Raw genomic sequence first — 25,915 nt, 5'->3', positions numbered from 1 at the left:
CAGTGGTTACATCGCCACTTGGGATTGAGTTCCATATCCCCAATCCACCTTCTTGCTAAGGACATCATGAGAGGCAACAGGTGAAAGCTCGAGTTCTTGGGTCTCTGCCACCCACACGACAAGGCCAGCTTGAGTTTTAGGCTTCAGGTTTTGGCCTGGTCCATCTCCAAGTTGTTGGGAGCATTTGGGAAGTGAACTAGCTAATAGAAGTCCTTTCTCTGTCTCTGTCTCTGTCTCTCTCTTAAAAACAAACAAACAACAAAAAAAAAAAACCAATTAATTAAAAAATAATAAGAATTTAAAAAGACAGGTGATGTGACACCACTGAGTTGTGACATCAGCTTATTTTAAAATCATAATAATCAGGGATCAGTGGTGTGGCACGGTGGGTTAAGCTGCCTTCCGAAGTGCCAGCATCTCATATGGGCACAGTTCGAGTCCCCACTGCTCCATTTCCAATCCAGCTTCCTGCTAATGTACCTGGGAAAGCAACAGAGGGTGGCACAAATGTTTTGGCCTCTGCCACCATGTAGGAGACTGGAAGCAGCTCCTGGCTCCCGGCTTCAGCCTAGCCCAGACCTGGTCTTTGCAGCCATTTAGGGAGTAAACCAGCAAATGGAAGATATCTCTGTCTCACCTTTTCTCTCTCTATAACTCTGCCTTTCAAATAAATAAACGAATCTTAAAGAAAAAAAAAAAAAGTCAAGCTACCTTGTCCACAGCAAATTAGAGGGAAAGACAGAGACAGAGAGAGATAATCTTCCACCTGCTGGTTCACTCCCCCGATGACTGCAATGGCCAGCGGCCAGGCCAAAACCAGGAGCCAGAACCTTTTTCTGGGTCCCCTACATGGGTGGCAGGGGCCCAAGCACTTGGGCCATCTTCTGCTGCTTTTCCTAGGCCATGAGCATGGAACTGTGTCAAAAGTGGAACAACCTGGGGCCAGCACTGTGGCTTAGCAGGTAAAGCCTGCAGTGCCGGCATCCCATGTGGGCATCGGTTCGAGACCTGGCTGCTCCACTTCTGATCCAACTCTCTGCTATGACCTGGGAAACAAGCAGAAGATGGCCCAAGTCCTTAGGCCCCTGCACCTGTGTGGGGAGACCTGGAAGAAGCTTCTGGCTCCTGGTTTCAGATCAGCCCAGTTCCCGCCATTATGGCCACTTGGGGAGTGAACCAGCAGATGGAAGATCATTCATTCATTCATTCTTTCATTCTCTCTCTGCCTCTGCCTCTCTGTAACTCTGCCTTTCAAATAAATAAATAAATAAGTTAAAAAAAAAAAAGGTGTAGCAGCCAGAACACATACTAGTGTCCATAAGGGATGCTGGTGCCACAGGTAGTGGCTGTACCTGCTACACCACAACGCCAGCCCAATTTAATCTGCTTTCTAAGATAACTTCATAAATGTTATTTGATAAAAGAAAGAAATCAAAACTTTCAGAGGAGATAAGCTGTATGTCTACCAGAAGTCGTGGACTTCAGTTTTACTTTGGGCTTCATCTCAGTGATCTGTTTCTGTAAATGCTGCCAGCTAGGCGGACTCTGGGGTTGGAATCTTCCATAAACATTTGGCTTAAGACACAGCAGAGGAAAAGAAATCTGGGTCTTAAAAAATACAATATTCCCTGTCCAAAGATCAGCAGTGAAAACACACTCCACTGCACCGGTCGTGTGGGCCCTTGCAGAAGTGCAGGTCCCACCTCTGGGAGGGTGATCCTGCCCGCCTGGTTTCCCACAGACACACGACACTCGTGGGTTTGCTGATCAATGGGCTTTTGAAACCCTGGGCCAAAACTCGAGCTCCAGGATGTGCCACAGAGGTCCGAGGAACTCTCAGGCAGTTTAGGGACTGTACGCCAGTAGGGAACTACTGCAGCTGAGGTGCAGTTCAGGGCAGCGGACGGTGCCTGGAGGCAGGGCAGGAGCAGAGCACGGAGTGCAGCGCTGGCTTTCTACTGTACTTCTGAAAGGGTGTAGTACGCTCTTTCAAATAAAACATATCTGGGGGACCTGATGTGGTGTAGGGGGTTAAGCAGCTGCCTGTGACACCAGCATCCAACATGAGCTCTGGGTTTGAGTCCTGACTGCTCCACTTCTGATCCAGCTCCCTGCTAATGTGCCAGGGAAAGCAGCGGAAGATGGCCCAGGTGCCTGGGAGACCTGGATGGAATTTCAGGCTCCTGGCTGTGGCCTGGTCCAGCCCAGGTTGTTGCAATCATTTAGAGAGCGAACTAGAGGATGAAAGATCTCTCTTTCTCTCTGTAACTCTTTCAAATAAATAAATATTTAAAACAAAAAAACCTGGGGCTGATGCCGTGGCTCACTTGGTTAATCCTCTGCCTGCAGTGCCGGCATCCCATATGGGCACCGGGTTCTAGTCCCGGTTGCTCCTCTTCCAGTCTAGCTCTCTGCTGTGGCCCGGGAAGGCAGTGGAGGATGGCCCAAGTGCTTGGGCACCTGCACCCTCATGGGAGATCAGGAGGAAGCACCTGGCTCCTGGCTTTGGATAGGCTCAGCGCGCCGGCTATAGCGGCCATTTGGGAGGTGAACCAACGGAAGGAAGACCTTTCTCACTGTCTCTCTCACTGTCTGGAACTCTACCTGTCAAATTAAAAAACAAAAACAAAAACAAAAACTCATGTTTGGAAAATCACTATGAAATATACCTAAAAAGCAAAAATGTTAGCAGGGTTGCAGTGGCAGCTCCTGAGGCAGACCTCCTGGGGCTCAGCACGAAAACTGGACCCAGAGCACAGCCAGAGGGAAACGCTCTGACCAGGACTAGACGTCGTCCCTGGGCTTCCCGCGTGCACAGTCTCTGCCCTCGCCTTGCTTCTCTGCCTCCTTCCCAGGCTCACATCACTGATCTCTGGTGCTGCCATCTCCTACCTGATTTCTACATGTAACTACACCACAGCAAGTCAATGAGTAAAAAAAAAAAAAAAAAAAAACCTCAAACATATGCAGCCATAAAGTGAGAAAGAATCACCTGGAATACTTATGACCACAACATAACCTCATCAGCAGTGGAGTATTGAAGAAAAAAAGTCTGCTACGGTATTTGGTAACTCACCCCTACTTTTGAACAGTGGATTAGGGGTGGGTGCTTGGCAGAGCAGTTAAACTGCTGCTTGGGGGATGCCTGTAGCCTGCACAGAGGTGCCTGGGACTCATCCTGGCTTTGTTCTTAAATTCAGCTTCCTACCAAAGTGCACCCTGGAAGGCCACAGGCGATGACTCAAGCACACAGGTCCCTGCCCCCAATGTGGGGGACCGGGACGGAACCCCCAGCTCCCAGGCATTAGGGAGTGAACCAGGGGATGGAAGGTTTGTCTCTCTATCAGGAGGAAAAAGGAAGTACATTAAACCCAAAATTGAAAAGGATCTACATTTGTTCAAATCAAAGTGGATTTGCTGATTGGTGGCAAAATTATTCATATAAAGACATTTTGCTGAGGAAATCAGAAATAGCAACTTCCTCTGGTTCATTTTCCAAAGTTTATTTTTATACCAATCGCAATTATCAAAGAGAGAAAAAAAAAACCCTCTACCCTATAATTTTACTTCACATGATTTTTTTTTTTTTTGAAAGGCAGAGTTAAAGAGAGAGATCTTCCATCTGCTGGTTCATTCCCCAAATGGCTACAAGAGCTGGAGCTGGGCCAGTCTGAAGCCAGGAGTCAGGAGCTTCCTCCTAAGGACTTGGGCCACCCTCCGATGCTTTCCCATGTGCATTAGCAAGGAGCTGGATCAGAAGTGGAGCAGCATGACTTGAACTGGCACCCATATGGGATACTCGTGTCCCAGGTGGTAGCTTTAACCACTACATCACAATGCCAGCTTTCACGTGAATTTATATAAAAGCTCTATTACACTTTAGAAATTTATCCAAATTCTAGGCAGTTATCCAAAAAGTAGAAATATAAGAATCCTATAATACTATAAGGTTCTTCTTCTTTTTCTTTTTTTTTTTAGATTTATTTATTTATTTGAAAGAGTTACACAGAGAGAGGAGAGGCAGAGAGAGATGTCTTTCACCCGCTGGTTCACTCCTCAATTGGCTGCAACAGCCAGAGCTGCACAGATCCAAAGCCGCGCCGTTCTGAAGCCAGGAGCCAGGAGCTTCCTCCAGGTCTCCCACGCGGGTTCAGGTGCACAATGACCTGGGCCATCCTCCACTGCTTTCCCAGGCCACATCAGAGAGCTGGATCAGAAGTGAAGCAGCTGGGTCTCGAACCGGTGCCAATACAGGATGCCGGCGCTCCAGGCCAGGGTGTTAACCCGCTGCGCCACAGCGCTGGCCCCTATAAGGCTTTTCTTAAGCAGAAATGCATTTTAAATTTTGTTCTTTTTATAAATCTTTTTGAACCTTAAGTACTATGGGTAGATTCGATTATTTTACTTAAAGTACATACAATTAAAGTAGCCTTACCATTTTATATTCCAAACCAGGGCGAAGATAAACAGAAAAAGACCCCTGAACTTCGGTTTACATTTGGAGTGAGGATAAGGTCCGAAGTGCAGTGCCACCTACAGTGCCACTGGAGGGAGGGGCAGAGATGAGGCCACCACATAGGCAGAGAGCGGGATGCAGGCAGCAAGGGGAGGGGGCGGCACCCTGGTGTGGTCCCCCAGACACTAGCGAAGACCACAGTCAGAGATCAGCCACTCTGAACCCACGTAGGTGGAAAAGCAACCGGACAGGCAGGGCGGGTAAGGAAAACACAAACCCGGCATCTTTACCTGTAGGAGGAGCTCCTGCAGCTGGGCCCGCTTCTGTTTTATCCGCTCTATCCGCCTTTGCTTCTCTATCTGTAAAGGTTACAAAACACAGACCCGGGGAGAGCATAAAGGACTGCTCACTTTTCACGTCCCTATTTCTGACACAGCAAGAATTTTCCTTAGAGAAACGCAACCCATTTTACCCATCTTTAGGGACGTGGATTTGGGATGAGAAAGCAGGCACCCCAGTAGAAATACGGCAACTGTCTTTAGAAATGAAATTCAACTGTTCGCTGAACACTTGGCTGGTAGTACCTGTTGCCGTTATCACTCACATTCTAGTCAAAGCAGCCAGCACTCAGCTCATGCGGTCACACTCATGAGGCAAGATCTCGCCGATCGTGGCCTACTTGAGCCCCCAATGAGTGGGGCTGCTAACCTCATCACCACACATGTGCAACACAAAGTCCTGTGTGCAGTGAGAAACACACATGGTACTTCCCAGCTGGAAGCAACTGACGTTTTTTCTCTATTCTACAATGACCTAGAAAGCAACCAGAAGAGGTCTGAAGTTCCTTGCAGTTGATGTCTTTCCTGAGCAGACGTCAAAGCCTTCTGTCAAGTAAAATCTACAGGAGGCCTTTGGTTTCGACTGAGCTCCTGCACCAGGCCCAAAAGACCCCACCACAGTGGAGTCCCTGGCGCTAACGTCTGGGCACCGAGCCCAGACCACAGCATTACTCTGACTCTCGGGGAGACCAGCAGAGAGGGAGGTAAGAGCTGTCCCCGGACAGGCCGGTTCCAGTGGGCCTGACAGGGGAGGCCCTGTGCTTCCCGTGAGAAGGGCCGACCCGCACCGCTCTGCCTTGCATCTCTTCAGCCCTGTTTTGCCCGTACGGCCAGCCTGCTCTGCCAGCTCACCACAGCAGTTACTGTGTTTTATAGAACGGGGTGCTGCCCAACCCTGGAATCCCCAGGGGGAAAAAAAAATCCAATTCAAATCTTAACTAAATTTGCTGAAATTCTGTCTTTTGAGATATCAAATAACATCTTTTTGGGGGTCTACCCCCCAGATTGCTTCTTACTTGTTCCCCACCTACTTAGGAACTTCTGCCCATGCTCCCCCTCACCACCTTAACACCAAGCTTCACTGTGAAATCTCAGGCTGTCCACCCTTGAAGAACATCGTGCGGGAGTTCATCCAGGCCAAGCCTCCACCTGCCCACATCCAGCCAGGCCAAGCCGCACTGTCCCTGCCTCTAACCCCACTGACACTGCCCTAACCCCGACCAGCCGCTGGCTTCCTCCCTGCCCCTTCTCTTTCCCCATCTACCTTTAACTTCACCTCCAGCCCACACTGAGACACGTCCTGTAAAACGTCCTATTACCAACAGTTTCCCAACATTACGGCATCAGGGCCACCCTGCCCAGCACTGAAAATCTGACCCTTCTCCACGCCCACTCTCGGCCAGACATGGCCTGGGCTGTCAAGGCTTGTCCTACACCACCCAGCACCTCCCCTTCTCCATGGGCACCCTCCACTCCTGCCCCTCCCTCGTGACCCGGCACAGGGGTTACTCCCCTGTAGCCTCTTTGCTAGGAGTAACCACACTCTGGGAACTCTCGGACACTCCTCTCTAAAAGCACAGCGACAGGTCCTGGGGTGGAACCTGGGGCTGAGCACGAGGTGCACAATGACGGATCTTCACCTGCTGAGCCTCTGGATTCAGCAGAACGTTACTGATACGAAAGTTATGTTCAAATTCTACTATGTTAGGAGGAATAAAAAGAAGGGCCGTGTCACTCCAGTGTGTGAATAACGTTATTCTACAACTTTCGATGAGAGCCTGGCTTCTCCCCGGGGAAAGGGAATGAGAAAGACCAAAAAAAAAAAAAAAAAAAAAAAGTCAACCTTAATTATCTCTAAAACCCAAATTTAAGCTTAGTTTACTCCAATTCACGACAATAAACAGATTTAGAAACAATATGTCAGGGGACATGCTCACTTAGGGATGAATTTCTACAATGGGCAAGGTTAGCAGAACTAAAGATGTTTTGCCCACATTACTCCAAAGTTCCTGTACGTTGAACACTGTCCATCCTGATAAAGACACAAATGAAATACCATTCTGTTGCTACTGATTTCAGAGCCAAAGGTGAAAGGTTAGCTTTCACAGCTACCTTTAGAGGAACACAGAAATAAACATGCGGCTTGATCCTTTTCTTCTGATCCACACAGCAAGCCTTTCATAAAATTAAGGTGGTATTTCTAGTACACAGTTCACCAAAATTAGTAGAGTACTCAGAATTAGAATAAAAAAAAAAAGACCTTCTCTAAGAAACAGCAAGAATCACTTTAAGTCATTTAACTTTCCTATCCCTTAGTGTCATCACTGACAAGACTGCTGAGTATACTGCTACTGTTCCTTCCAGTTCCGAATTCTAAAGTGAGAGTCCATTGGAAAAATGATGTCATATATAAGAACTGCGACTATTTTAATTTTATGTGATTATATGTCTAAACTAAAATGTATCCGATGTAAAATAATGCAAGCAATCACCCACAAACAGGCGGGGGCCTGCTCGCTCACCTCCAGGTTCTGACACTCCTGGGCAGAGTTGGTGGGCAGCCCGAGCCACTTAATTTCTTTTTTTTCCTTTGAAATTATGTTCATCGCCATTAGCACATTTAAAGCATCATAAACTCTTCGCCTAATGTTCTTCTGATCGTAAGCCTGCTAAAAAACATTTTTATTGAGTGATAAATGTTATGGTTAAAATACAGTCACATGACATCAACATATTAAATTAATAATATTCAGATACTTTTTTTTTTTTTTTTTTTTGGACAGGTAGAGTTATAGACAGTGAGAGAGAGAGAGACAGAGAGAAAGGTCTTCCTTCCGTTGGTTCATCCCCCAAATGGCTGCTACAGGCCAGCGCGCTGCGCCGATCTGAAGCCAGGAGCCAGGTGCTTCCTCCTGGTCTCCCATGTAGGTGCAGGCACCCAAGCACTTGGGCCATCCTCCACTGCCTTCCCAGGCCACAGCAGAGAGCTGGACTGGAAGAGGATCAACCGGGACACAACCAGTGCCCATATGGGATGCCGGCACTGCAGGCAGAGGATTAACCAAGTGAGCCACAGCGCCGACCCCGATATTCTGATACTTTCAAAGTGCGGAAAGAGCTCTAACCCTAAGGATTATGTTAGCAGTAGATCTGTATTATAAAGTACTAAAGGGATTTCTTCAGGTGGAAGAAGATCATCTAAGATGGGAGCTTGCAGATGGGGGACAGAATGAAGACCCATTGGCCAGGTAAGCATGAGAGCAAATCTCAATTATTACTGCATAGAATGGATGACCAGGATGGCAGCCACCACGGCTCAGGAATGAACATCCCTTGCATTTCCTGACTATTGGAAGAACTCGAAGAAGGCCAGAAAGCAGGAGGAGGTGTCACAGTCACCTGGGGTCTAGAGGGTGACGGAGACATGACACTTGCAAGATGGACAGGGATGATAACTGGGCCTCCAAGAACAGTGTACGAAAACCGGAAACCAGAGGTACAACCTTAAAATAGAATGCGCACCTGAATACCCAGAAGCACCCCTCTTTGTATGATTTTAACAAAAATTAACATGAACATCAAGGTGCCTGCAGAGAACTGGAGCTCCCTGAGCTGCCAATCAGAGGGCACAGCCACGGGCTCTGCCGCCCCTGTTTGGTTTAAGCAGTCTTCATTTCCCCCAGTAGTAAATTTTCTAGATTCATCATGTAGGCCTCAAAGTACTGGGAAGGAAGTTCCCACTCAAAGGCAGTTTATCTAAAGATACTGTGAATGATACTCATTCTCTGTGCATTTATGTTCTGCTATACCATCACCTTTGCTTAACCAAAATTACTGCTGTATAAAATAAAGACCATGCCTAGGGGGTCTAGCACATACAAAGAATACACAGGCCAAGAGTTTACGTATCGGAAAGGGGCAGAGGTAGGCAGTGTTCTGTTTTTGGGAGGGTTGCAGCCTTTTAAAAAGGCAAGAATACAGGTTTCAAGTCCCAGGTGCAATGTACCTCATGTGGCCCTCCACGGACCAGAGGAGAGCTGGTCATGCAGCTTGCCCAGAGTAAGGACTTGTATGGAAACCGAACTACAGTGCACCAGGCCAAAGCTTTAGTTCGGCTCATCTTTTAAAATTAGTTTTGGTAGCAAGACTTTCTTTTTTGACAGGCAGAGTGGACAGTGAGAGAGAGACACAGAGAGAAAGGTTTTCCTTTGCCGTTGGCTGCTGCAGCTGGCACACCGCGCCTATCCAAAGGCAGGAGCCAGGTGCTTCTCCTGGTCTCACATGGGGTGCAGGGCCCAAGCACTTGGGCCATCCTCCACTGCACTCCCTGGCCACAGCAGAGAGCTGGCCTGGAAGAGGGGCAACCGGGACAGATCTGGTGCCCCGACCGGGACTAGAACCCAGTGTGCCGGTGCCGCAAGGCGGAGGATTAGCCTACTGAGCCGCGGCACCGGCTGCAAGACTTTCTTAATGAAAAAACCATGCTGATGTAGAAGAGTACTTCAAAAAGTTACTGGAGAAGCCAGAATTGCAAGGTTAAGTTGATCTTGGTGCAAAGGGAAACCCATCAGTTTGAAGGGTCATCCAAAGTTCAGAGGGCTGGGTGTCTGCTCCCTGGGGAGACTGGACTGAGTGTCAAGCCCCACCCTTCCCCTTGGGAGTAGACTAGCAGATAGGAGCTTTCTCTCAAATAAATAAAATCTTCAAAATAGAATTATTTATTTTATTTGAAAGTCAGAGTTACAGAGAGAGAGAGAGAGAGAGAGAGGTCTTCCATCCGCTGGTTCACTCCCCAACTGGCCACAATGGCCAAAATGGCGCTGATCCAAACCCAGGAGCCAGAAGCTTCTTCTGGGTCTCCCAGGCAGGCGCAGAGACCCAAGAACTTGGATCATCTTCTGCTACTTTCCCAGGCCATAGCAGGGAGCTGGATAGGAAGTGGAGCAGCTGGGACTCAAACCAGTGCCCATATGGGATGCCAGCACTGCAGTCAGCAGCTTTAACACCTACACCACAGCACCGGCCCCAATAAATAAACCTAAAAAAAAAAAAAAAAAAATCCATGGATGGGCCAGTGTTCTGATGCAGTGGGTTAAGCCACCTGTAACACTGGCATCACATATGGGCACCAGTTCGAGTAGTCCTGGCTGTTCGATTTCCATGCTAATAAGCCCAGGAAAGCAGCAGAAGATGGTCTAAGTGCTTGGTGCCCCCTGCACCCACGTAGGAGACCTGGATGAAGCTCCTGGGTCCTGTGTGGCCCAGTTCCAGATGTTGCGACAATTTGGGGAATGAACTAGTGGATGGAAGCTTTCTTCCTCTCTAACTCTGCTTCTCAAAATAAATCTTTTCCTAAAAATTCATGAAAATACATATTATGGAAAAACTACATAGGGATTTCCAAAAAATTTTACACCAAAACAAATCGATCTTTTAATTTCAGATTCTATGGACTTTTTGATCCCATACTATAAATATTTATATTAAGACCTCAAATAATTAGTTGTTACTATTTAATATTTCTGGGAAGAACATATGATTACATTTAAATGAGATGTGGACTGGAGACAGTGCTGTGGCGCAGCAGGTAAAAGCCCCTTACTCCAGTGCTGGCATGCCATATGGGTGCTGGTTCGAGTCCTAGTTACTCTACTTCTGATCCAGCTCCCTGATTAAGTGCTTTGGAAAGCAACAGAGGATGGCCCAAGTACTTGGACTCCTGCACCCATGTGGAAGACCCAGAAGAGACTCCTGGCTCCTAGCTCCTGGCTCGGGCTTGGCTCAGTCTGGCCATTGTGGCCATTTGGGGAGTGAACCAGCGAATGGAAGACACCCTCTCCCCTGTAACTCTGCCTTTCAGATAAATAAATAAATCTTAAAATAAATGAAAAAAAAAACTTAAAGATAAAAAAATTAAGATGTGGACTGCTCTGTAGTCACAAAAAGCAGATCAGTACTTGCTTGGAGATGGAAGCAGAGGGAAGGAGGGAGTCAAAGGCACACAGAGCCTCGGGGGTGAAGGAAGTGCTCTGTCAGCTGAGATGCTGACTTTGAGGGTGCAAAACTCATCAATTTTATACCTGAATACATCTGTGTAAGCAACCTGTTCATCAACGAGGAAACAAGAATTCAACTGCACACTTAAGACACGTATGTTTTCCTTTCCTAATTTTATCTCAACTGAAAAACATGAGGATGACTTCCATGCACTAAAAAGGAACAGTCTTTGTGGCTGGTGGTGTGGTACAGCAGGTTAAGCCACCATCTGCAATGCCAACATCTCATATGGGCACTGGTTTGTGTCTTAGCTGCTCCAATTCTTATTTATTTATTTATTTTACAAAAACCAGAGCCCATATGAGATGCCAGCACAACAAGGCCTCCAGGCCAGGCTGGGCTCTTTTTTTTTTTTTTTTTTAAAGATTTTATTGATTTATTTGAGAAGTAGAGTTACAGACAAAGATGGGGAAAGACAGAGAGAAAGGTCTTTCACACCCACTGGTTCACTCCCCAAATGGCTGCAACAGCTGGAGCTGAGCCAATCCAAAGCCAGGAGCCAGGAGCTTCTTCAGAGTCTCCCACGCAGGTGTAAGGGCCCAAGTATGTGGGCCATCTTCACTGCTTTCCCAAACCATCAGCAGAAAGCTGGATCAGAAGATTACTGCTCCACTTCTGATCCAGCTCCCTAATAACAGCCTGAGAAAGCAGCAGGAGATGGCCCAAATCCTTAGAGCCCTAGACCAGGAAGAAGCTCCCGGCTCTGGTTTCAGCCTGGCTTAATCCTGGCTGGTACAGCCATCTGGAGAGTGAACCAGTGGATGGAAGCTCGCTCACTTGTTCGCTCTTGCTCTCTCTCTCCCCACCTCATTCTAACTCTGCCTTTTAAATAAATACATAAATCTTAAAAGAAAATTTATCCTGTGCATACCTACAGAATTTCTGGGATGATTTATTCAAGAAACTATTAACGATTTTTTAAAAAAATTATATACTCTTATATAACTGAAATTTTAATAATCATACTCCTGTATTAACAATTAAAAATAAAACTGCTATTGACTTAGACATTAAAGAAACAGTAAGATTCAAAAATATATATTGGCCAGCGCCGCGGCTCACTACGCTAATCCTCCACTTGTGGCACCGGCACCCCAGGTTCTAGTCCCAGTTGGGGCGCTGGATTCTGTCCCAGTTGCTCCTTTTCCAGTCCAGCTCTCTGCTGTGGCCCGGGAAGGCAGTGGAGGATGGCCTAAGTACTTGGGCCCTGCACCCACATGGTAGACCAGGAGGAAGCACCTGGCTCCTGGCTTCGGATTGGCATAGTGCCAGCCATAGTGGCCATCTGGGGGGGTGAACCAACAGGAGGAAGAACTTTCTGTCTCTCTCTCTAACTCTACCTGTCAAACACACACACACACACACACACACACACACATATATATATAAAGCCACTGGACAAATGACTACTTGTAAAAATATGCTTCATCAATAGCCTCCCAAATTGCATCCATTTTTGTTTAAGTAAAAATTCCTTCCACAACTTTTACAACAACAAACATCCCCCACTAGATAGTACGAAACCCTCAAAGTCAAGGGGAAGGTGAAGAGTCTGTTGCTCATCTCAATCTCAAATCGTGACAGAGACAACTCAAAAAGGTAAATTGCAGCATCGCTCATCGTCATCAAGGTCAAGTTCATTATTTACTTACCGAATCAGCTGCCAAATGGTTATTCGAATTGGTGAACTCTGACACCAGCTCATCAGCTACCTCATTATACGATGTTGTACCTTTCCGCTGAACTTTCTCACACACTTTCATTGAGAAATGTCTCAAGCCTTTTCCATTTTTATCTCCTTTTTTACTCCGTTTACTAGAAGAAGAAAAAAGATCTACTTCATTACTCATTAGACTTCCCTTACAAAATTCTACAAGATCATGCAAGATACTGATTTGTGCTTTGAGAGGTCATGATTTAAACCAAGAAAAGTTCTTTTATCCCCCCAAGTTTATTTGTTTATTCAAAAGGCACAGGGTGAGAGAGGGAGAAAGAGAGAGAGAAATAGAGATGTTCCATCCATAGGTTCTCTCCCTCAATGCCCTGAACAGCTAGGGCTGGGCCAAGCCAAAGCTACGAGCCAGGAATACCATCATGGTCTCCAATGTGGGTAGCAGGACCTTGAGCACTTGAGCCATCTCAGGGTAGGCATCCGCAGTAAGCTAGATAGGAAGCAGAAGCAGAGGTGGAAGTCCATCCCAGATAGTTTGATAAGGAATGTGGGTGTCCCGAGCAGTCGCATATCCTGCTGCACATATCCTGCTGCCTGTGCCGAGTGAAATGTTTTTAAACTTCTATGTTCTTAAGACTATTAGCACCAAGCATTGTTACAGGCACTAGGAATATATATCAGTGAAGAAAGACAAAATGCCTAGCCTTGTAGAGCTTATGTACCAGGTAATAGTCATCTTTTTGTATCTATATATTATAGTTTTCCCCATGAACTTCAATTATCACTATTTCGCTTTATTTCCCTATTCAATTTTTTCTACTGAATTTTTTATCAGCTGTAATTAGTATTAATATTGGACCTAAGTCTTTAAGTATGCCAAACATGGCTAACTTAATCACCAAAATTTTCTGGGGCTCCAGACAGGTAATTTCAACATAAGAAGGTAAATGCCAAATTAAAGTTGTTCACAGCGTTCTACAGGAAATGGAAGAAGGACTTTCCCCGCAATGTGGAGGAAGGAGACCTGCTGAATGGGGGTCCTGAACAAGGAGTGAGTCAGGTGAAGGGGTCAGACTCCTGGCCAGGGAACCTGCCCCCCACCCACTCACAAAAAAGCCAGGGGAAGGAAGTCAGGAAGGCTCTCCAGGCAGGAGAGTCAGCAGCAGTAAACACGCAAATGCTCAGACAGATGACAAAAGTGAACCATCTGCGGGTTCACTCCCCAAATGGTCACAACAGCCAGAGCTGGGCCAATCCGAAGCCAGGAGCCAAGAGCTTCTTCCGGGTCTCCCATGTGGGTGCAGGGGCCTAAGCGTTTGGGCCATCTTCTACTGCTTTCCCAGGCCATAGCAGCAAGCTGGATTGGATATGGAGCAGCCAGGTCTTGGATCAGGGTTCATACGGGATGCTGGCACTGAAGATAGAGGCTTTCCCCACTATGCCACAGGGCTGGCTCCCAGCTACTCTCTTCAAGTATAATAATGCTTTTTAGGATTTTATTTAGCCATTAGCATAATCTTAATTTCTTCACACCATAAAGAAACCCTATACCCGCCAGGAGTCACTCCCCATTATTCCACTCCCTGCCCCCAGTCCCAACAACCACTATTTTTATCTCTATTTCTATACATTGTGCCTATTCCTGAAAGCCAACTTGGCAACTGAAATTCTTCACTACAGTACTTCTGTTTCTGTACTGTTTTCTTTCCTTGAACTTTCCCAATCTGCGAGCTTTATATTTATATATAAAAACAAACACACATTTATCATGGAGACTAAATCTGATCAAGACTCCAGATCCAAGGGCCAGTTTGAAGAAGTACAGAGGACAGCAGATGAACACAGTGAACTACACTACAGGATGCAATAGCAGAATCTTTAGGATTTCCGTTCAGGATAATAATATGATTATTTCAACTGAAGGGAAAATAAAGGAAGAAAGAGAGGTTTGGGTATAAAGTAGTTAACCTATAGATAATAAAAGATATATCAATTGATTTGAATCAGTGCAAATAAACTGTAAATACACACACACACACACACACACACACAGAGTTATAGGGCATCCTGGGAAGACAGCAGCAGCAGCACAGTTCTTAAACTCTTCAAATTCCCACTTACAAATAGACAAAAACTAGATAGCAAACCTGAAAACCCACTGCCAATATCTGCAACAAAACTACACAACAAGGTATCTCCACAACCACCAGAACGCCAGAAGGCCCACAGAGGAGTGTCTACGAGGCCAGGAGAAAAAACACTCCAGAAGCCGCATCCAGCAGACCTCAGGACAGGACAACTTCAAAACTGCCAAACAGAGTCTCCCAGGAAGCACAGCTGCCAGTGTGAAAGCATCAGCTGAATTGAGGAGCTTTGCTCTCTCCAGTATCAGTTGAGTACAAGAGGCCTACAACTAAGACTAACTAGCTAGTTGCTCTAACTAGGACAGAACAATCTAGCACGCGTGATTTCCAAAACTGAGATGCAAGAGAACGTGACAAATACTGGAGGTAGGCAGACAGTTTATAGATAAGAACGCCTGAAAAAGAAGACCAAGACAAGGAAACAGGATACTCCATTCCAGAGTTCAAGAAAGTGCTCATGAAATCAAAGAAAACAGCTAGTCAACCCAAATATCAAAATGTTCTGGTGTAATTACTGGACTTCAAAGAAAAAGAATACTTTGGAAATCTAGAAGAAACAAACATCAGATTTCTCAACGGCAAGTGGTAGGCCAGAAGAAAATTTCAAATTAAGAAAAAAAAAAGCACAAGTTGAGGCTTTTGTGACCAGCAAAACTAACGTAAATACAATTGATTCAGATACAAAACGTAGAACCTCAGGGATTGATATTCCATGAACTCTTCTTAGGAAAGCACTAGAGAACAAGCTTCAGACAATACAGACACAAGGCCTGGTGAGGAATAGTGATACACAGTTACTATAAATGTAAGACCAAATGAGGACAAGAGGGAGAGAAGAGCATGGATGCTCCACTACTGCAGACGAAATACAACATCAGAAAGTGGAGAGAGAATAGGGAGTGCATTTGCAACAAATCTAGCCTTTCTTGATCACATCAGTGGGAATATTATTATTTGGGACTGAGGAGAATGCAATAGATAAAGTCACTCAGTAATCATCATATATACAGATTTTTATCATTTTTTTCATCACTGTATCAAACAGCAGGATGTTCAGTGAGGAAGAAAGAGGACTGAGATGTAATGGAAAAGTATTTTAGAATTATAAGTATAAACATGAACTCAAAGTATTTTATCTTTGTGTGGATGGGTATATTAGCTTCATCCATTGAAAAGGATTAGGAAAAAAAGACCAACCTTATAGCAATAAGCACCCCTAGCCCCCTACTGGAGTCTTACACATAATTCTCACCAAAAGAAACTAGAGCTTCCTCCAGTTCTAGGACAGGAAACACACAAAGATGAACCTGGAGCATCTTGTCACAAAAGACACAAATCAGCTATCAAAGACTGCTACAGTCATGTCGAAAGGACCTAAGAGCCAACTTGATCAGGCTCCCTGGCCAAAGATGGGACCCTTTAGACTTCAGTTGTGATAATAATTACAGTGTATGAAATCTACCAGTTATGTTTAATATCATGAGTCTGTAGTATTTTTAAAAGGAAGACTTGGTCACATGGGGGGCAAATGGGAATTAATTCATCACCTTAATAACTGGTCGACAAAGGGAAGGGGTCAGGCACGTGTTTTCCTTTCACATATGAACTATGCTTCCAGATAATGAAACACAGGCTGAGGGAAGGGTCTTTCATAAAAGCAGAGCCAGTGGTGGAGGAAAAGGAAAGGACAGGATCAGAACAGTCCTAATTGTAAACCACAATGAATTAAAAGATGGAGGCTTTAGCCACCAGAAATACTCACATTATAGAAAGACAAATAATCTAATTCCACACGCCTGTAAGTGGAAGAACACACAAATACTTACATAAATCTTCACACAAAGCCTATGTCTTTGCTGCCTTGCCCCTGGAATCTGGTGTACTCAGATACAAATGGCCAGTCACATCTAAATTTATATAATTAGTACCAGTGACAAAATAAATAAATCTTGCTAAAAGTAGAAGGACATGAGTTATTTTGGAAGAAATTAGGTTGTGTATGGGGTTTTATATTCATGCTAAAAACTGGATAATGGCTTAAAGTAAATAAATGTCTTAACACAGTGGTTACATGCTTTTTAAAAACCAGGAGTGAAGTTCTTGTTTGTCATCTGCTTCTAGGTTTTTTAAAGGCAGCAATAAAATAATCATAGGGTGGTTTTGGGTAATCATTTGACTAATGTGCTCTCTGCAGTCATGTATGGATAATATTTAAAGGAAAACACTAAATAAGGTTCTTAAGTAGAATCAACTAGACTTTTAACAATTATTCAATGCTAATGGCCATACTCTTCAAACACAGATGCAAGCCTTCATGTAAAAGTTTTATAAAATTGGGGCCAGAGTAGTAGAACAGAGGCTAAGTTGTCACCTGTGATTGGGCATACCATATCAGATGGCTATTTAAGTCCTGGCTACTCCAATTCTGATCCAGCTCCCCAGTGGAGGAGGCCTAAGTATTTGGGTCCCTGCCATCCACTTATGAGATTAAGATAGAATTCCTGGCTCCTAGCTTTGGCCTGGCCCAGCTCTGGCCATTGCAGTCATCTGGGGACTGAACCAGTAGATGGAAGATCAACCAATCTCTCTCTCTCTCTTTCTCTCTCTCTCTCTCTCTCTATATATATATATACACACACATATGTCACTCTTGTCTTCCAAATGAATAATTATATATTTCTTTTCTTTTTTTTTTTTAAAGATTTATTTGTTTATTTGAAAGTCTGAGTTACACAGAGAAAGAGAGGCAGAGAGAGAGAGGTTTCCATCCACTGGTTCACTCCCCAGTTGACCTTAACGGCCGGAGCTGGCCTGATTCGAAGGCAGGAGCCAAGGGCTTCTTCCAAGTCTCCATGCAGGTGCAGGGGCCCAGGGACTTGGGCCATCTTCTGCTGCTTTCCCAGGCCATAGCAAAAAGCTGGATTGAAAGTGGAACAGCTGGGACTTGAACTGGCACCATATGGGATGCCAGCATTGCAGGTGGTAGCTTTATCTGACATGCCACAGCACTGGCCCCTAAACGAATATTTCTTAAAAGTTATAAAATTAGTTCCTTGCTGTGAATTCATAATAAACTTGAAGAAAATTTTCATTAAAGATTAATCTTGGGGCTGGCACTGTGGTGCAGCAGGTTAAAGCCCAGCCTGAAGTGCCGGCATCCCATATGGACGCTGGTTCTAGTCCTGGCTGCTCCTCTTCCGATCCAAATCTCTACTCTGGCCTGGGAAAGCAGTGGAAGATGGCTCAAATCCTTGGGCCCCTGCCATCCATGTGGGAGACCCGGCTCCTGGCTTCAGACTGGTGCAGCTCTGGCCATCACGGCCATCTGTGGAGTGAACCAAAGGATGGAAGACCTCTCTGTCTCTACCTCTCTTTGTTACTCTTTCAAATAGATAAAATAAATCTTATAAAAACAAAACAAACAAACAAAAAACCATAAACTGTTTAAAAAAAGATCAATCTTGATAAACTATTTACTAGCTATATATTTTGAGCAGTGTATGTCATGTAACTCTGATCCACAGTCTTCTATCTGGAAAAAGGGCATACAAGTTGAAAGAACGAAATCACACAGCATACACAAAACACGCAGCACCCAGAGGTGATTCTTCCCTCTTAGGAGCTGCCAGAATTTTCGCAAGCAATGCAAAACTTTAAAGGCACTACTCAATAATGGCTGAATCAAGAAATTAAGCTTAGTTTGCTCACAGGAAGGCTGATAGAACATCATGTCAAAATTCAATCAATATCGATATTAAGATTCAACAATGGAGGATAGAACAATCAGTACCTGCAGTGCACAGAGAGGAGATCCGGTCCTGACACTTAGAAAGTTGAGCAAACAATTTCTTTAGTAAATTAATGTTAAAAGGTCCCTTTTGGCTGGGATTGGCATAGCACAGTGGGTTAAGCCACTGTCTGTGATGCCAGCATTCTACATGAGCCAGCTGGGATCTAGCTGCTCCCCGCTGATATGCCTGGGAAAGCAGCAGAGGATGACTCAAAGGCTGGGCCCCTGCCATCCGGATGGAGACCCGCATGGAGTTCCAAGCTCCTGGCTTGGAGTGAACCAGCAGATGGGAGCTTTTGCAGTCTGTGTCTATGCATCTCTCTCAGATAAATAAATTAACACCCCCCCTCAAACATACACATTGCGATGCCATTTCATATCCACAAGGACAGCTACAACGAAAATGACAGATGTGGGAAGGCTAGAGCTGACCCACACTGCCAGTAGGAATGCACAATGGGTCAGCCACTTTCAAGTCTGTCAGTTACTCCAAGGGCTAAACAGGGAGTGATTACATGATCTGACAATGCGACTCCTACTGTTTACCAAAGAGAAATAACACACTCAACCAAAAACTTGTTAACAAATGTTCATAGAAATGTCATCGATCTGACATTTATATCCCTAGGTATATATCAAAGAGAAATAACACTCATTCAAAAACTTAACCAATGTTCATAGCAGCATCATTCATAGCAGGCAGGAACGGGAATGGATAAAATGTTGTACATCTACATAATGCAATATAGTTCAGGAATAAAAAGGGATGAAGTATCCACAAATGCCACAACACGGATGAGCCTTGAAGACATGCTGACTCAAAGATGCCAGCCACAAAGGACCACACATTGTATGCTTCCCTTTAAATGAAATACCTAGAGGGCTGGCGTTGTGGGGTAGCAGGTAAAGCCATCGCCTGTGACATTAGCATCCCATAAGGGTGCTGGTTCGAGTCTTGGCTGGTCCACTTCCAATCTAGCTCCTTGCTAACATGCCTGGGAAGGCAGCGGAGAATGGTCTAAGTGTTTGGACCCAGCTACCCACATGGGAGTCTTGGAAGAAGCTCCTGACTCCTGGCTCTGGCCTGGCTCAGTGCTGACAGCGGTGGCCATCTAGGGAATGAACCAGCAGATGGAAGCTCACTCTCTGTCTCTCCCTCTCTCTCTGTAAATGACTTTCAAACATTTCTAATTTGTTTGTTGATAAAACAGTGTTAAAAGGAAATTTTAAAAGAAAATACACTCCAACTAATCTATTAGAAAAACTATACACATTGTTTTTTTCTAGATTCCTTTGAACAGACTCCCCAAATTATGTTATACCATTTTTAATTTACATAAATGGTACTTTAATCATTTATGTAAAAGATATGGAATAAAAACTAAAAATTATAATGCATATGAACATTTGGTAAGTTTCTTGAACTTAGTATATATATTATATAATATTATTGTAAAACATTTTCCATGTTGTTTTACTTAGCTTTTTTGGTTCAGAATATTCCTCATAATAAAACAATTTCAACCCAAAAATAAATAAATTAAATAAATAAAAGAAATATCCAGAATAGGCAAATCTACAGAGACAGAAAGTCAATTAGTGGACGCCTAAAGTTGGGAGGGATGAGGGGTTGTAGATAAAAACGTTTCCTCTGTGGGGTGAGACAAGTCCTAACGTTGAGGGCTGCACATTTCTGTGAACATACCAGAAGTCATTTATTGTATTTTAAATGTGTGAACCACTGTAACACAGCATTCCTGTGCATGCCCACTCTATAGTTTGTACCACAAATGACTCACTCTGTGCAATATGACAGCACTAAGATAGAGTTGCCCATCCAGCAGGTGCTGAGATCAACATCAAATTGCTATGAAGGTCCTGAATTCGATTTGCAGACTTAATTTGCCATGGACTGATAACAAATTGTTCTGGACTGGCCCCAGTGCACTGACCACACGTATGTGTTACTACTTAGGACTACTTTCCTTTTGTCTCATTTTTTTTCTGCAGCTGGGACTTTGACTTAAAGAAAAAATTAAATGTATAAGTAAATTTTAAATTTCATTTACAGGTGATAAAAGAAACTTTTTTATTCAAAAAGGGATAACAGGTTGGGGAGGGTTGACATTACCATGCTAGAAACTGTTCACAATTACTGTGAATTAGCTTAGACTACAAAAGAGAAAGGAAAACACATGGGCCCACAACCTGGGAAAGAAAAGCTTTTGTCCACTGCCATAGCCTAGTGACTTCAAAGAAAGACCAGCTATTAAGAGCTACCTGGCCGTTGTTTTTAACCTTTCCCTGAGTTTATGCAATCTTATTAACACACAACGTTGTTTTTTTTTTGTTTTTTTTTTTTTTTTTTGACAGGCAGAGTGGACAGTGAGAGAGAGAGAGAGAGAGAGAAAGGTCTTCCTTTGCTGTTGGTTCACCCTCCAATGGCCGCCGCGGCTGGCGCGCTGTGGCCGGTGCACCGCGCTGATCCGATGGCAGGAGCCAGGTACTTTTCCTGGTCTCCCATGGGGTGCAGGGCCCAAGCACGTGGGCCATCCTCCACTGCACTCCCTGGCCACAGCAGAGAGCTGGCCTGGGAGAGGGGCAACCGGGACAGAATCCGGCGCCCCGACCGGGACTAGAACCCAGTGTGCCGGCGCCGCAAGGCGGAGGATTAGCCTAGTGAGCCGCAGCGCCGGCTCAACATGTATTTCTTAAAAAAGAAATGAACCATCTGTATTGTGTCTCCTTCTAGTTATTACCACCCCCAAAACACCTACCACCATGAAGTCTATTGTTACAACTTTGCTTTCTTAAAAAAAAAATTGATTTATTGGGGCCAGCTCTCTGGCATAAGTTAAACCTTAGCCTGTAGTGCCAGCATCCCACTGTATGGTCCCCACTGCTCCACTTCAATCCAGCTCCCTGTTAATGGCCCCTGTCACCCATGTGGGAGACTTGGAAGAAACTCCTGGCTTCAGATTGGTCCAGTTTGGGTGTTGCGGCCTTTTAGGGAGTGAACCAGCGGATGGAAGACCATCTCTCTCTCTAACTCTGTCTCTTACATAAATCTTTTTTTTTAAAAGATTTATTTATTTATTTTGAAAGTCAGAATTACAGAGAGAGGGAGAGATGTAAAGAGAGATCAATCTTCCATCTGCAGGTTCACTCTCCTGATGGTTTCGATGGCCAGGGCTGGGCCAAGCTGAAGCTAGGAGCCAGGAGTTTCTTCAGTGCCATCTGCTGCTGCTTTTCCAGGTGCATTAGCAGGGAGCTGGATCGGAAGTCAAGTGGCCAGGACATGAACTGGAGGCCATATGGAACGCTGGTGTCAAGGCAGTGGCTTTACCCGCTGTGATACAATGCTGGCCTACTTTTGCTGGTTTTGAACTGTTAAAATTTAGCTCATCTGTACTCTTTGTGAATGATTCAACATTACCTTTTGAGAGATTCACCTTTTGAGAGATTCATTCATGCTTTTCATGAAATTGTCATTTACTTAATCCACTATATGAATACACTGCTATTCATGTATCCACTCTGTGGGTGAACATTTGATTTGCTGTTAGTTGGAGGCTACCATGAACAGTCCTTCTAAGAACTTCCTTCCATAAAAATGTTTCTACACTTCTGGGGAGTATGCATGAATTTCTATGCAGTATATACTTAGAAACAGAATCAAAGAGTCACAGGGTTTGTGCTCCTTTTTCTATCTCTGCCTCTGAAATAAATAAAAGGAAACAAAGGACCTAGGAGGAAACATTCTTTACCAAATAAAAACCAAATTTAGAAACCAAAAGACAAGAAAATAAAACCATTAATAGTTTGAAAAGCATGTTACATTTTATTAATAATTTCATTTGAAGTATTCAAACCAAAAGAATAAAAGAAGATGAACTTAGCTTTCCATGGGAAGGAGCTGAAAGAGGATTAAATTTTATTTCTTCTGGAACTTTCCTACCTCCCACGCTGCATTATGTCACCCACATCTACAACCACTCACATGCTCATCATACCACCCATGAACTAATTATCTACTTGGTTAACTAATAAACTTGAACTTCACATATCTAAAACAAGACTCACTCCCTCAGTAGATGGTGTCACTACTCACCCAGCTGTTCACGAGAGGCAAACTGAAGAGCCACCCTTGATTTACTCCTTTGCTTCCAATCTATCAATAAATCCTGTTGGTTCCACCTCTGAAATCTGAGCACTTTTTCGCATCTCACTGCCAAGCTGCTGCTTCCAACAACAGCTTTCTAACTGATTTCCTTGCTCCTGATCTTTCTCCTTACAATCCATTATTCACTCAGCAGTTGGTGTATATTAGATCAGTCATTTCCCTGCTTACCATCCTTAGAACAAAAACCAAATTCCCTACGGCGACCACAAGGCCTTCCTGCTCCAACCCTCCCTCTGCCTTCTTTCCTCTCAACACTTGGCGTTTCTCACTATCTCCAGTCTACTTGCTCCCTCACTCAGGGGTTCTGTCCTTGCCATTTTCTCTACCTTGTCTGCCTGGCTCTCCTACTTACCCCCAGATTAGTTTACATACTTGGCTTTGCACTCACCTTCTTTCCAAGGTAGCCATTACTGTTCCACTGCTCACTACATCTCACCCTTATTTTCTTACATAGCATCTACTGCAATCTAGAATTATCTGGTTATTGCTCCCAACCCATGATAAGATTTTTAAGGGCAGAGATTTACCCATTTGGTTTATTATTGCCAATGCCTACAACAGAATGAGTGAACACTTGATAAACATCACTGAAGCAGTATACAGATTCTAATTATATTGATTTTTATTAGCTTATTGCTTCATATACTACAAATTGTAATCATTTATTATCAGTTTATTATATATAAACTGAGTTTTAACTGTATTTCTGACAGGAAAAAAAGACATTGAGATTAAAGGAGCATAAAGACAGAATGACCCATCACTGGGCTAAATCTTATTTAGTACAGGAATAAAGAAAACCATACATAGCAATCCTTGTGGACTACTGGGAGGTGGGACACAGTCCAGAAAAAAATACATTACAAAATAAAAGAATAATAAAAAGGCCACAGAATCGAAAGTAGAAAGTTGAGTGAGGGGCCAGTGCTGTGGCGTAGCAGGTAAAGCCACCACCTGCAGTGCCGGCATCCCATATGGGCTCCAGTTCAAGTCCCGCTGTTCCACTTCCGATCCAGCTCTTGGCTAATGGCCTGGGAGAGCAGTGGAAAATGGCCCAAGTCCGTTCAGTTCGGTCCAGCTCCTGCCATTGTGGCCATTTGGGGAGTGAACCAGAGGATGGAAGACTTTCTCTCTCTCTACCTTTGCCTCTCTGTAACTCTGCCTTTTAAGTAAATAAATAAATCTTTAAAAAAAAAAAGTTGAATTGATGGCTCCATCGATAAATTCGACCTAGCATCTTGCTGAGTGACTTCATAGGGCTCTCTCAAGGAGGAAGGGTAACAATGGGCTTGTTTTTATGCTGTTTGCAGTACAGAGGTGCCATCAATCAGAGCTAATGAACTGCTCCATTGTTTAGGCCTCAACCACTGCTAAACACATCTGTAAGAACACGCACTGCTTCCCTTCCCGCTGATGAATGCCAAGACCAGTGGGAGTTGGAAAGAGGACTCCATTAGAGAAAAGAACACTGCACCATATATTCTACATGATACACAAGTTCCTCAGATGTGACTGGCTCTGTACAAAACAGCTAAGAACCAAGAAGCAAGCAGCAAAGGTAACCGAGGAAATAAAGCAGCAGCACAGTCCATGCAAGAAAACACAGAAGGCTGAGTCTCCATGTATAGGGATCTCAAGGTCCTCCCACAGAGCCTAATCACACGCATGTGGACTGAGTCCTAACAGCTCTGGCCACCTAGCTTCTCAGTGCACAGCAAATCAGAGATTAGAAAATGTGGAAGACAGAAAACTATTATATCAAGAGCAGATGACTTAACAGGAGGAAGTAGATTAAGCACAATCTACAAAAATGAGTTACAAAATTTCAGAAATTAAAGCAAACCCAGAAAAGAATAGCTGGAAAGGTTTTTATTAAAAATAGTGGCAATCGGGGCAGGTGTCTAAACTAGTCCTGAAGATGCCACATGGGATGCTTGTATCCCATACTGGAGTGGCTGGGTTTGAACCCCAGCTCCCTGATTCCAGCTTCCTACTAATGGGCACCCCAGGAAGCAGCAGGTCAGAGAGCTTGGTCCCTGCCACCTGCTGGGAGAGCTAGACTGACTTCCTGGTTCCTAGATTTGACTTGGTCCAGTCCCAGCTTTGGGAGGTATTTGGGGAGTGAACCATTGGGTGGGAGGTCTCTTTCTACCTTTCAAATAAATAAATAAGAATTTAAAAAATGATAATCTTAGAGAGTTCAATTGTCACTGAGAATATGAGTCTTATCTTAAAACAGTGCAGCGTTAATATGGCACCTCATATAGTGGTTTCCATGAAACGCTGAATTTGCGTTCAAATAATGACCCTAAGTTGCTTTCTCTTAGTCCTGGAGTTTCTGACTTGATGGCCATTTATATTTTATTTTACAGACCACAAGTGATTCTGAATGAGGAATTACTATTGTAATATTCTAAAGAAAGGTAATAACACACTCAAAATATTACTTAAAAGAAATAAGTAATATTTTACCAATATCTACAAGTGTTTTCAATAAAATCTACTTATTAAAAAGTCTGGGTACATTAAAGTAATGTGAATATTCACTTGGGTAAAACACTTCATCTCCCAAAGTGAGGGAGGGGCTAACCAACACACCACCAACAGCCAACCTGCTCTCCAGATGGTTTCTCCTGAAACCACCCACTGTTACCAGAGAACAGGAATACTCGATATGGAATGAAATCGTGGTAGAAGCTGAATTGCAAGTTATAGGAAAAGTATTTCATGACTTAACACAGAGTGTGGGCGCCACACAGCAGAACACGCCAGACAAAATGCTGCACCTCTACTCACCTTTCTGAAAAATCAGAGTCGATAAATTCTCTAGCCCGTTTCCTATCACTAAAAAGAAAAGACAGCATAAAAACACTTAACATATATACAACTTTATTTAACAGGGAAGTATTATAACTTGTCTATTCCTACACTGAATACATCCAAAGACAAGAATTAACAAAAATAAAAGATACGTACAAAGTTTTAATTTTACCATGGGACAAAGACATCATGACATAAAAATCATAGGTTGAAACAAGCTTGACAATTAATATTTAGGGAAGAAATCATTGCATATTTACAAGTAAGAAGAGGAAAGTTTATTCGTTCTGGAATGGCTGACAATAAAAACACTAGACAGTCCTGTCAGCCCCAATATAAAGTGGGAGCTGAAAACACACAAATCCTGGTTATCTCCAAAGTGAGCCGACACTACTGGAAAGGGCTTGGTTCTCGCGTTAGAATCCTTCAGGCCATGTAGAAATCCAAGGTTAACT

General features: G+C 44.1%; 1 protein-coding gene across 50 annotated transcripts in view; it reads right to left on the bottom strand.

The window, feature by feature from the left end:
* TFDP2 (transcription factor Dp-2) overlaps positions 1–25,915 on the bottom strand; it is a 188,252-nt gene that overhangs the window by 10,752 nt on the left and 151,585 nt on the right. For 21 of the 50 annotated variants that reach the window (XM_070072710.2, XM_008266266.5, XM_070072709.2 and 18 more), the window contains 4 exons: positions 25,437–25,484; positions 12,504–12,666; positions 7,317–7,463; positions 4,747–4,815 (listed from right to left, as the gene is read on the bottom strand). In XM_070072710.2, coding sequence (XP_069928811.2) covers positions 4,747–4,815; positions 7,317–7,463; positions 12,504–12,666; positions 25,437–25,484 — 427 coding nt within the window. The remainder of the gene's footprint in view (positions 1–4,746; positions 4,816–7,316; positions 7,464–12,503; positions 12,667–25,436; positions 25,485–25,915) is intronic. The other 29 variants (XM_070072694.2, XM_070072693.2, XM_070072716.2 and 26 more) reach the window with 3 other exon arrangements.

Source organism: Oryctolagus cuniculus, chromosome 4, assembly GCF_051225735.1.
Source record: "Oryctolagus cuniculus isolate XC-2025 breed Fujian yellow rabbit chromosome 4, ASM5122573v1, whole genome shotgun sequence".
Taxonomy (NCBI): domain Eukaryota; kingdom Metazoa; phylum Chordata; class Mammalia; order Lagomorpha; family Leporidae; genus Oryctolagus; species Oryctolagus cuniculus.
Note: the sequence above shows the minus strand (reverse complement) of the source record. Positions and strands in the feature narration are given on the sequence as shown.